General features: G+C 39.6%; 1 protein-coding gene across 1 annotated transcript; it reads right to left on the reverse strand.

Annotated features, from left to right (window-relative positions):
- Window positions 1-5,775: 5,775 nt before the first annotated feature.
- On the reverse strand, window positions 5,776-6,711 carry LOC131831245 (olfactory receptor 2C1-like). The gene has a single exon (XM_059173402.1). The coding sequence runs from the start codon at window positions 6,709-6,711 to the stop codon at window positions 5,776-5,778; it is 936 nt and encodes a 311-aa protein (XP_059029385.1).
- Between the last annotated feature and the right edge of the window lie 6,233 nt (window positions 6,712-12,944).

Genomic DNA, 12,944 nt, shown 5'->3' on the forward strand with positions numbered 1-12,944 from the left:
CCTGCCATTGCATTGTATTTATTCCAAAGATACAGATGTAGTGAAAAGAAGGGACATCTGTACCCAAACGTTTATAGCAGCAAAGGCCACGGTCGCCAAACTATAGAAAGAACCAAGATGCCCTTCAACAGACAAACGGATAAGGAAAATGTGGTCCATATACACTATGGAGTATTATGCCTCTATGAGAAAGGATGAATACCCAACTTTTGAAGCAACATGGATGGGACTGGAAGAGATTATGCTGAGTGAAATAAGTCAAGCAGAGAGAGTGAATTATCATATGGTTTCACTTATTTGTGGAGCATAACAAATAGCATGGAGGACATGGGGAGTTAGAGAGGAGAAGGGAGTTGGGGGAAATTGGAAAGAGAGGTGAATCATGAGAGACTATGGACTCTGAAAAACAATCTGAGGGGTTTGAAGTGGCGTGGGGTGGGAGGTTGGGGTTCCAGGTGGTGGGTATTATAGAGGGCATGGATTGCATGGAGCACTGGATGTGGTGAAAAAATAATGAATACTGTTATGCTGAAAAGAAATAAATTTAATTAAAAAATAAAATTAAATTAAATTAAAAAAAAAAAAAGAAATGATTGTGGGGCCACCATCTTCCAGGGTCCTCCCCCCCTCCTTAATCCTGAACTCTCCCACCAAAAGGATGTATGCCCAGGTCACGTCTCCATAGGTGACCTGATACCTATGCAGGAAACAGAAGTATCAGGACCCCCCCACCCACCCTCCAATCACCAAATACGCTACCATGTATATATGTGAACCCATGCCCTACCTTGGCCCTATAAAAGACCCCCTGCTGACTCCCTCCCAGTGCGACTTCCCCCACTCCACTTTCCAGAGTTGCTGAAACTCGCCCAAAGGTGCCCAACTCCTCCTGGCAAGACTTTCCTGGCTCCCCTTCTCCTGAGCCCTGAAACTTCACCGGAGAGTTTCTTTAATAAATCTTGCATTGTGCCTACGTTGCCTGGTGTTGTTTACCTCACCTGCAAAACTTTACAAATTCCATGTCATATTAGGAGTTACTTCCTCTCCTGGAACATCCTTCCCACTCCTTCTTTAACTAGAAAGTGCCACTGAGTTTTGCATTTCCCCTTGGTGTTCTCTTTTCTCTCCAGTTTTAGGAACCTCTGTGTCCGTGGGTGAGAGCACCTATGCTGCACATTCTGTTTCCTCTGCTCCATCCTGAGTCAAGCACAGGTAGGTTAAAGTAAAAAATACCAAGGGGCTACCACCTTCTTGGTTAGAAACTTCTTCACTCCCACCTGCTCTCACAGGCCACAGTCTTTTATTTCTCATTGGTTTTAGAGCTACGGTGTTTTGAATGTGGAATTTGAAAATAACTCTTTCAAGTACTCTTTGCTAAATGTTTGCTTTTGGGGGTTGTTTTTCACAACTGCTGGATGGCCTGCTATGCCCAAGTTTTTACGTCTGAGAGACCACCAAGGAGTCAAACACTGATACAATCACACAGGGTTTATTTGACAAGCTTAAGCTTGAGCCCAAGTATACCCGACACAGCAGAGTAGGGACTTGGACTCCAAGCCAGATTACAGTCAGAGTTTTTAAAGGCAGAGTAGGGGTTGACTCAGCGGTGGGTGAGGACAAAGGGGGTTATGGATGGTGAAGTCTCTAAGGAATTTTGGAAGCGAGGTCTCCAGGACCTTGAGGGGCTAGTTGTTGTCTGGGGAAAAGGTTATTTATTACCAATAATATAATTCTTCTTGTGAGACCCTTTAGATGTATATCAGTGGGTCATATGCTTGGGAATGATCGCTGACACTATCTTGGAGGTTTAGAGATAAAGTTTCACATTTCTCCTATCAAGTGTCCTTGTTAGTGAGATTTAGGTTTAGAAGAAATTTAACTTTATTTACATATCCTTCTGCCTCAGCCTCCTTCAGTTTTATGGTGGGGAGGGTGACATTAGGGCTTAAGGAACTGAGTTATTTGCCTCTGGAAATTGTGCTATGGTCAAGATAGCTTCTTTGCTGTAAATCTCTAGGACATTGGTAAACCAAGGGAGACTCCTGTCTTGCAGGACTGTGATCTCTGCAAGTTAACTATTTGTTTTTCTTTTAGGGCAGCCAGCGGTGGCTGAGGAATGTCACACATACTACCAAGGGGAGGGGAGCAGGTGGAGAGGGGGTGCAAGACGCCAGATTCCACTTTTCCAAGATGCCTGTACTTATGTCAGGGCTAGATTCCAGGTGGGTACAGCCTTGTTTTTCTTGGCCTCCACAAGGCCACTGGTGACAGAAATGAGCAAAATTAACTCCATCATTAATGCTATGGGATTGTTGTGGAGGCTGACTTGATTAATATTATTTTGGGGGTTATCTAGTGTCAGAATGCATGTAAGATGAGGCAATAAGTTGCTAGAGAGCAGGCATTTGTTTTCTTCTCTTTTTTTTAAAATTATGTTTATTTACATATAATGTATTATTTGCCCCAGGGGTACAGGTCTGTGAATCATTAGTCTTACACAATTCACAGCACTCACATACACTCTCCAATGTTTATAACTCAACCACCCTATCCCTATCCCCCCCCATGCCCTAGCAACCCTCAATTTTTTTGTGGGATTAAGAGTCTCTTATGGTTTATCTCTCCCCTGATCCCATCTTATTTCATTTTTTACCCTCCCTACCTCGTGCAACCCCACGCCCTGCTTCTCAAATTCCTAATATCAGAGAGATCATATGATAATTGTCTTTCTCTGATTGACTTATTTTGAAAGCAGGCACTTCTGACAGACTTTATGCACCCAAATTAGCTAAATTTTAATTAATTATTTAGTTTTTTTTTTTTTTCCAAGCAAGCTAAATTTTTAAAACACATAAGCATGGAAACATGAAAGTTCAGATCACTGCAGACCACCTTAGTGTCTGCTGATCACAGAGACATGGACTGATCTGTCACTCATGCCTGTCCCCTCACTTCCTTCTCAAACTGTGGTGTCACAATATCTGAGGTACTGTTCTGTTCCTGCTAGCTTATTGTAAGCCTTTGTGCATTACCTCCTGAAACTTCCTTTTATCTGCAATGGGAGAGGTATACCTGCTGTGGCCCCTCCCATCTCAGGACATCCCCCTCCCATCTTTGTAGGGAGAGAGAATTGTCTACAGCTCTTGTGCAGGCAGGCTGCGCAGGGAGTGTCTAAGTCTGGTCCAGACATCATGACAGATCCTATACACTGGGTAGCTTCATTGTCTTCCATTTCTCATGGCGCTGGAAGCTGGGGAATCTGAGATGGAGTTGCTGGCCAGGAAGACCTGGGATTCAGATGGCTGCCTTCTCACTGTGTCCTCACGTGGCAAAGAGATTGAGAGATATTTAAAGAGAGATGTAATATCTATTATGTCTCTTGTAAGAACACTAATCACATCATGAGGGTGGACCCCTTTTGACCTAATTTCCTCCCAAAGGCCCCCATCTCCAAATCCCATCATATTTGTGGTTATAATTTCAAAGTACACATTTTGGGAGGGAAGAAAAATTTATGCCATAGCAGGATGCCAGGTAAGTCACTCCAAGACTTTGCAGATAAGGCGAAGACAAGCTAGCTCATTCTCTTAGAGTCATTCTAGAAAACTTATCCATCCAATATCTGAGAAGAGATATGGGCAGATGTAATCTACTTTAACTATAATTCATAAATTACAAATCATTAACATTAAATTAATTAATTATATATTATAAATCATTGACATTCTAGGGAGACTTGTTGAAGGCAGAGAAAACACTGGCTTGTGGATATGGAATTATAGTCCAACTTTCTGTTACCTTTCCCAATTACTTCTTTTCTCTAAATGCAAGTTTCTTGTAGGTTTTTAAAATGTGTTGCATATATCCTGCATATGTGAGGTTCTGATTTATACTCAAGGTGCAAATGAATTCCTAATAATCTACTGTCAGTTCTCTGAGCAGCCAGGTGGTTTTACTCTGATATCTCCCTTTGTAAGTCAAAGCTCAATGTGATCCAAAAATTCCTGTCCCAGAAATAAACTTCCATTCTTGTCCAGAGTCTCCTGAGAGTACCCTCTGAAAACTATTGTTCCGTTTCCTTGAAGCTTCCTGGATGCTTCACATAAATGGTTTCCCCTTTTCTCAGAAAAAAAACAAGTTAGGTTTAATGTCAAAAGCTGAACTGTGGTAGAAAAGTAATCTACTGATGACTAATTTTGCTGATATACTAATTTTTCTGCATCCCTGTCCTCTAGAAGGATAAATTTCAAAAGTTACAACAGATGGAACATGTCATATTTTCAGAATTTTTGCGGGGAAGGGAGCGGAAAGTGAGCCTGCTTGCTCTTAGAAATTTTGTAGACAGAAAAAAGCTGTCTATCAAACTGATTCAAATGAGCTAATGAAGTCCTGACTGGACACCATCCTAAATTGACATCTGTGCCCTGGGAAAGGTCAGAGAGGGTGCAGTGGTCAAAGTCATCACAGATTTGGAGCAGATGCCTCTCTTTGAGCAAAGTTTTTGTTTCTATTTCCAAAATGTTTGGCTAGGGAGTCAGTTTCTGCTCAGATGCATAGAAGAAAGAAGGCATATCAGAAAGGAGGGGATTAAATTAATTTAGGTAATAAATATATTCAAATAGTATCCTGGAAAGAGAATACAATGACAGTGTTAAATGACTTCAACTGTTAATTAACTGAAATACAAGAGATTAAAAGTAGGCATCACTCAACAAAGGGAGTTCCCCATGGCTTGGCAGATGTCAAGAACAAACTCAGTGGGGACATTATGTGCTTTTGCTCATCAATAAGTGGGGGCCACCTGTGTATTTAACTCTTAGTTCAAACCTTTATTCAATCCCTGTTCTATGTCAGATATATCTTGGGCACTTAGAGCCTAATATTTATTGATCAGTATACAATGGATAAAGGCTGTCTCTAATCTTCAAAAGCTATATTGAAATAGTGAAATTAGACAAATGAAGGAATTCGTTTGTACATATAGAAGAAATATAAAGGCATATTGAATCATATCTGTCATTAATTAATTGAGAGAAATGAAGGAAATTTGTTATGGGGAGGTTAAAATTGTTTTCTTTTTCTTTTTTAAGATTTTATTTTTATGTAATCTCTACACCCAATATGGGGCTCAAATTTATAACCCCAAGATCAAGAGTTTCATGTTCCACCAACTGAGTCAGCCAGGCACCCCTGAAATTGTTTTCATGAATGAATCATCAAAGATAGATGGAAAAGGCATTGATGAAGTAAAAATATGATAAATTATAGGGTGATAAGGTGTTTGAGAAAGGAGAGAGCATCTGAGATCCTCAGAGACAGGAGAGATTAAAAAGTTTGCATATAAGAAGTGATCAATCCAATGAATTCTTACTTAAATATCTTGTTGGGATCCATACAAAAGTCTTTGGCAAATTTTCTTATATGCTATCTGGTAAATGGGAGCTGTTATAGAAAGGGATTTGAAAATGCTGTGTTGCTTACCCTCCTATGGATGTGTGGAATCATTCTTTCCACTGAGATCCAGACATTTGGGGAAGGTCAAAAGGAGCAGGATTGCTTCACTTGAGATTTCAGAACCAAGTACTTTCTAGTTGAAAGAGTTTCTTTAGGCATTAGGGTGGTTGATGTTAAGAGATGGGAACACTTTCCTTGGGGCTCATGGACACTCATTTGGAAACAGACTTGTTGATAGTTACTGAGTTGTGTATGTGATTGGCCCAGAAGACAGGCAGAGATTACCTGGGCTTTTTTTTTTTTTTATGATTTCTATCCTTTTTAGAATTTTACCTCACTCTGGGGTTGTAGGATCCTTTCCCATGCTCTCTTCACACCCTTGTTTCTCAGGGTATAGATGAGTGGGTTGAGCAGTGGGGTGATAACAGAGTAGAAGGACATGAATTTTGCCTGGGTTCTATTGGTAGGGGATTGGAGGTACATGTACATGGCTGGTCCAAAGTACATGATGACAACCACCAAGTGGGAGCTGCAGGTGCTGAGGGCATTGTATCTTCCATTAGCTGAAGATAACTTCCACACAGCCTTGGCCATGAATGTGTAGGAGATTAACACAAGCAGAGGAGCCATCAGTGCAAAAAGGATGGCTCCCACATCCAAGGACAGGTCATTAACAGTGGTGTCACCACAGGCCAGCTTGATCAGAACAGGTACTTCACAGAAGAAGTGGTCAAGTGTATAGTGACCACAGTGGTGGAGCTGAAGAGTGAGCGTAGCTTGGAGTATTGAGTTGGCCAGACCACTGGACCAGGCAGCTGCTGCCAGTTGCACACACACCCCTGGCCACATGATGAGAGTGTACTGGAGGGGCTGGTAGATAGCCGCATAACAAGCAAAAGCCGTTACTGCCAGGAGGGCACATTCAGTGCATCCTGTCCAGTGGAAGAGGTAAGCCTGGGTGATGCAGCCCCAGAAAGCAATGGTCTTCTCTGGCCCCCACAGGTTGTCCAGCAGCCGGGGCACAATGGTGCAGATGACACAAAGGTCCAGCACAGAGAGATTGTCCAGGAAAAAGTACATGGGGGTCTGGATTCGGGGCTCCACCATGGAAAGGATGGAGCTGTTCCCCACCAGGGTGAAGATGTAAAAGACCAGGACAACTCGAAAGAGGGGCATTTCTAGCCATGGATAATCTGAGAAGCCCAGCAACACAATCGTGCTGGGGAAACTCACATTTTCTCCTTCCATGGCAACCATCCTATGTATGGCTGGAAAGAGAGAGACACAGTTTAGAGAGTAAGTGTGACTTTTGAATTTATTTTTAAAATTTTGGATCTGTACTTTATTTGACATTTATTAAAGCTATTTAAAACCATGCAGAGTTTATTTATAATTTTGTACATTATATTTGAAGATTACACAAAAATTTCATAGAACTTACTTATACAGAAAGACATGTGAAATAGAAGGCTTTAAGTTTTTTAGGTATAGAGGCACCTGGGTGGCTCAGTGGGTTAAGCCTCTGCCTTCAGCTTGGATCATGATTTCAGGGTCCTGAGATTGAGCCCTGAATTGGGCTCTCTACTCGGTGAGGAGCCTGCTTCCCTCTCTCTCTCTGCCTTCCTCTCTGCTTGCTTGTGTCAAATAAATAAATAAATAAAATCCTTAAAAAAAAAAGAATCTATGCAATCTGGGTTTGGTAAAAACAAACACTATGTGCGTGAAACAAAGCTTTTAATGAAGGAAGGAAAATGAAAAATCGATTGAAGTTTTTGGAAAGTGTTAGAAATTATAGTGTTATATCTATTTATGTGTCAAATGATAAGGGACGAAGGGGTAACAGAATTATTATTAAATACAGTCAGTGCAATTGGAAAAATGAGTTCAAGTAGGAACTATTTCTTTACCATATTGTCAGGCAACTAGGAATGAGCACCTTGCATTTTGACATATATTTAATTCTTTTGACTCATGGATATTACAGCACAGTGTATTGCGTTACTTGTAAATGTTCACAATTTTGGACACATTCTGAATCAGAAAAAGTACCACCACATAAGAGAGGCAAATGTAATGCTGTGTTTCAGGAGGAGAGAAAGCAGTATTCTGGGATTGATTATCTTTAAGTGTGATGAGAAACCCTGAAGATACTGGGAGGGGATTATTCTCGTTCTTTAAAAATGCTATTTTGTAAGCATTTTTAGGCAGTGTGTAATCAATAGTAGCAAATATAGGTTAATTTTAATAAAAAATGAAGAAAAAACATGATTCAGGAAATGGGACTTAGCATCTTAGGATTCTGTTTCAGGGGTAGGCACTATGTATATGCTTGGAACACCCATTGTAGGGCGATAAGCACAGTGTTTTAACTGGAGAAATTTTTCTCAATCTGCATTATGCCTATGACTATTCTGGGAGAATGAGAAACTGAGTGAACTGAGGACTTTGGGAGAGTAACATCACTTTGAACCTCAGCCTTCTTGCATGAAAATGCAAAAGATAATGTTCAGCTTTCAGGGTTTGGAGAAAGATTGAGTGCCCTAAAGGATGCATGGGAATAGAAGGTATACTGAAATAAATGACTTGTCTATTCTCAAAGTGATCATTTTACTAAATAATAATAATAATAATAATGAACAAAAAACCAAAAGCACAACAGTACTCATGAAACTGTATGGGAAGAGCGGAAGTTTGTTTTCATGGTTCAATTCCTGCTTCCTGTATTTTAACAACTAGAGAGCCCTCTACAATTTCCTCATATCCAGATAGATAATCTTTACACTTAATTTACACACTATTTGCACATTAAAAAATGGTGCTAAATAAATGGTGAGCATAAGTAGTAAGTGGAAAGAAACTGAGGCTCAGGGGGTTATGAAACCTTGTTAGGAAAGATCAAAGCTGCTACAGTATAAAGCCAGAATCTACACCTGGAGGCCAGAAACCTGACCTTTTCACTCCTCTGCTCCATGAAAAGCATGCAAATCTATGGTGATGCAAAACTGGCAGGAATGCCTAATCCACAGTACCCCAACAGGCAAGAAGCTCACTGAAAATAAAAATATAGGGCTTAAATAGAATTTTGCTGAAAAATTCAATGTAACCATTATAAGATAGGCAGAAGGAACGTGGTTGAGAAACTTCATATTTTAAAAAATTCTGGTATCTTTAATAACATGCTTAAAATGAGGAGAAGAATGGAGAAGTTATGAAAACAAAAAAAAAATTCATTAATGGAAATACGGGTCAGACTGTAAAAATCTAGAGGCACCATGTTTGAAGCTGCCAAACCACATCTATATTTTTACTTCGTTCAGGCAACATTTTAAAATTGGGTCATTGATACACTGGGTATTTGGGGGGAGGTTGAGCTGGAATCTAGAAATGTGCTATTGAAAAATCTATTTGAAGGATTTGCTGTTATCAGTATAAGTACCATTATATAGGATAATATCTTTCCTTAAATGTATTCTCACTTGGAAGAGAAGGAAATATATACTGAGGTTTGTTTGTTTGTTTCAGAAGGAAAACTGTATCACACCTGGAAAAGTTACAGAGGGGTCAAATTTGAAAAAGTATGTGGAGATTCCTTAAGGAATTAAAAATAGAGCTTCCATATGATCCTGCAATTGCACTATTGGATATTCACCCCAAAGATAGAGATGTAGTGAAAAGAAGGGCCATCTGTACCCCAAAGTTCATAGCAGCAATGGACACAGTTGCCAAACTGTGGAAAGAACAAAGATTTCTTTCAATAAGATATGGTCTATATATACTATGGAGTATTATGCCTCCATCAGAAAAGATGAATATCCAACTTTTGCACCAATATAGATGGGACTGGAAGAGATTATGCTAAGTGAAATAAGTCGAGCAGAGAGAATCAATTATCATATGGTTTCACTTATTTGTGGAGCATAAGGAATAACATGGAGGGCATGGGAAGATGGAGAGAAGTGAGTTGGGGGAAACTGGAGAGGGTGATGAACCATGAGAGACTGTGGACTCTGAGAAACAAACTGAGAGTTTTGGAGGGGAGATGGGTGGGAGGTTTGGTGAGCCGGGTGGTGGGTATTATGGAGGACACATATTGCATGGAGCACTGGGTGTTGTGCATAAACAATGAATTCTGGAACACTGAAAAGAAAAATAAAAGTATTTTAAAAATATTTTCTCCATGCAACAAATCCATTAGAAGTAATTTGCTTGGGTCCCTGGTCTTTGAGAATACCAGAAAAATAATTCTTCACAAAATTCAAGAATGAGTTAAAATGATCCACTGGATGACCTTGTTGCTATAGTGTGAGACTTTCTATTAATAACTGAGATTGTTATATCCAACCTAATCCATCCTTCATGCTGTTCTACCCAAGTAATATTCCTGGGAGTAATACCATCCTTGAGTAATATTTGGAAATTACAATGCTCACTTTTTTCTCTCTGTTGCTTAAGTCTTCAGAAACCCTCCGAACACCAGGTGTGTACCTAGTGTTATATCTGTTCTGGGCTGTAATCACATGCTTCCTCTCTCATCAACTTCACCCCTTTCATCTTGCTTGAAAAGCACACCTCTAGTTTCTGTTCCTTTGCAGGAGCTAACTTCTCTTCCTCCTACATTAACATGCTGGTGGTTCTATTTAACTATACAACCAGGATCAAACATCATTTCCCAGAAATGCCTGATCTCTTCTTCCTTGTGTCTATATTCATCTTCCTATTCTGCCACTATAGTAACTTGCTGGCCTCTCCTTCAGCCTGAGAACATTTTAGGAGCTTGCCCTATGTTTGGGTCACTTGCTTCTCTACCATATAGACTGGTTTTGGCCTGAAGCAGGCATTTAATAAATGTATAAATGAATAGCTAGATTCTGCATTTACTAAGAATGAGATATCTGCTTCCGTAATGTAAATTAAATTCCATTGTTAACTCCTGTTCCACATAAATTCTTATGTTAAGCTGATCTTGGTGATTTGTACAATATGGGTATAGTAACTGGTGCCTCCATTTACTTGTAATTGATGTATCTTTCACCTGTCATAATAATGTGTTTCTATTTATTTTCTCAAATTCTACTTATCATTATAGACCTGGTTGAAATTTTTATTTTTTCCTAAGACTTTTGTCTCTCCCATCATGTAAGATATGAGGTGACAAAACATTTATATCCTATGCTCTTAATGTTTTTTCTGTAATATCTCGTGCAATGTTTAACACCTGACATGTACTTGGATGATTATACTTTTCTCTCTTTCCTTTTGGGGAATTTTTTCTTTTGTCTTTCCTTCTGTCGTGGACTTCTTGAAATATATATTTTCTTGAGTCTTAATGTGTTCCTGGCTCTGAAAATTATTGTACTGATGGTGTTAAGGAGGCCACCATTAGGTTTGAGTGTACTATCTTCAATACTATTATTTGGGGTACTATGTTTTTTTTTTTAAATCTATTCATTCACTTAGTTATCTATTTGAGAGAGAGAGTGAGTGGGAGGAGGGCTCACTGAGCAAGTTCCTCAGTGAGCCAAGAGCCCCACATGTGGCTCCAGCTTGTGACTCTCAGATCATGACCTGAGCTGAAATCAAGAATCAGATGCTTAACTGACTGAGTTACCCAGTTGCCCCTATGAATTAGTTCTTATCACCAAGAATAGCCCACCCTCATTGCGTATATAAGATAATCTCCTTTTGAATCTTCTTTGAAATTTACCAGAAGAGAAATGAATGCTAACATAAGTACTCAAACCTAACTTAGTCTCTCCCACCCATTTTACCATGAGTTGAAGAAGGAGAAGTGTAGAAAGGCAAGGAGCTGGCACTTGGATGTTGAGACTGAGTTGGAAAGAGGCAGATTCTCTTCAGAGGGCCTGGCATTTAGTTGAGAGAGGGATAGATAAGATAACTTTTCCTAGACAAAAGTCTTAGGAAAAATAAAAATTTGAACCAGGTCTATAATGATAAGTAGAATTTGAAAAAGAAATAGAAACACATTATTATGACAGGTGAAAGATACATCAATTACAAGAAAATGGAGGCACCAGTTACTATACCCATATTGTAACTTGATGAGAGAGGAAGCATCTGATTAACTTGAATTCAGCCATAACAGCAAGAATTTGCTGACACTGAAGGAAGCTTCCTGTGATTTATTCTCTTGGATCCTCTGAGACCCAGGCTATGTCACATAGGTAATTAGTTCAAGAGCTAAGTTTGTACACAAGAGGGATTTCTACTCCTTCTAATTTATTGTCTTCAGAATATCTTCACCCTGGAGAATATGCCTCAGTGAATTGAGGGAAAGACCATGAAAGAATAAAATTGTCCTAGAAGAGGACAGAAATAAAGTTTCTGGCCACCTTAGTTTATTTCTCTGGGCTGCTTAGGAAAGATGTGCAGAGGTGCAAACTGATGCCAATCATAGCAGACTTTTCTGTTATAAAACATTACATGTGTGATTCAGTATATATTAAACATAAACTCATCACTTCAATAGAAAATAGTGAAATGTATCCTCTTGATATTGAAGTTAGAAACCTTTGAGTAAAACAGTAAATTCTTCATTTTTTTCAACAGTCTCCTGGATTTGCCAATTATCTTTCAGTAAAATCTTCCTTAGTTTTTATTAATTTTTATTTTTTATAAACATATATTTTTATCCCCAGGGGTACAGATGTGTGAATCACCAGGTTTACACACTTCACAGCACTCACCAAAGCACATACCCTCCCCAGTGTCCATAATCCCACCCCCTTCTCCCAAATCCCCTCCCCCCACCAACACTCAGTTTGTTTTGTGAGATTAAGAGTCACTTAGGTTAGTCTCCATCCCAATCCCATCTTGTTTCATTTATTCTTCTCCTACCCAATAAGCCTCCATGTTGCATCACCACTTCCTCATATCAGGGAGATCATATGATAGTTGTCTTTCTCCGCTTGACTTATTTCGCTAAGCATGATACGCTCTAGTTCCATCCATGTTGTTGCAAATGGCAAGATTTCATTTCTTTTGATGGCTGCATAGTATTCCATTGTGTATATATACCACATCTTCTTGATCCATTCATCTGTTGATGGACATCTAGGTTCTTTCCATAGTTTGGCTATTGTGGACATTGCTGCTATAAACATTCGGGTGCACGTGCCCCTTTGGATCACTACATTTGTATCTTTAGGGTAAATGCCCAATAGTGCAATTGCTGGGTCATTGGGCAGTTCTATTTTCAACATTTTGAGGAACCTCCATGCTGTTTTCCAGAGAGGTTGCACCAGCTTGCATTCCCACCAACAGTGTAGGAGGGTTCCTCTTTCTCCGCATCCTTGCCAGCACCTGTCATTTCCTGACTTGTTGATTTTAGCCATTCTGACTGGTATGAGGTGATATCTCATTGTGGTTTTGATTTGTATTTCCCTGATGCCGAGTGATATGGAGCACTTTTTCATGTGTCTGTTGGCCATCTGGATGTCTTCTTTGCAGAAATGTCTGTTCATGTCCTCTGC

Source organism: Mustela lutreola, chromosome 5, assembly GCF_030435805.1.
Source record: "Mustela lutreola isolate mMusLut2 chromosome 5, mMusLut2.pri, whole genome shotgun sequence".
Lineage (NCBI taxonomy): Eukaryota > Metazoa > Chordata > Mammalia > Carnivora > Mustelidae > Mustela > Mustela lutreola.

Coding starts and splice junctions, on each gene's coding strand:
- LOC131831245 (XM_059173402.1), bottom strand. CDS start 6,711: ATGGTTGCCATGGAAGGAGAAAATGTGAGTTTCCCCAGCACGATTGTG.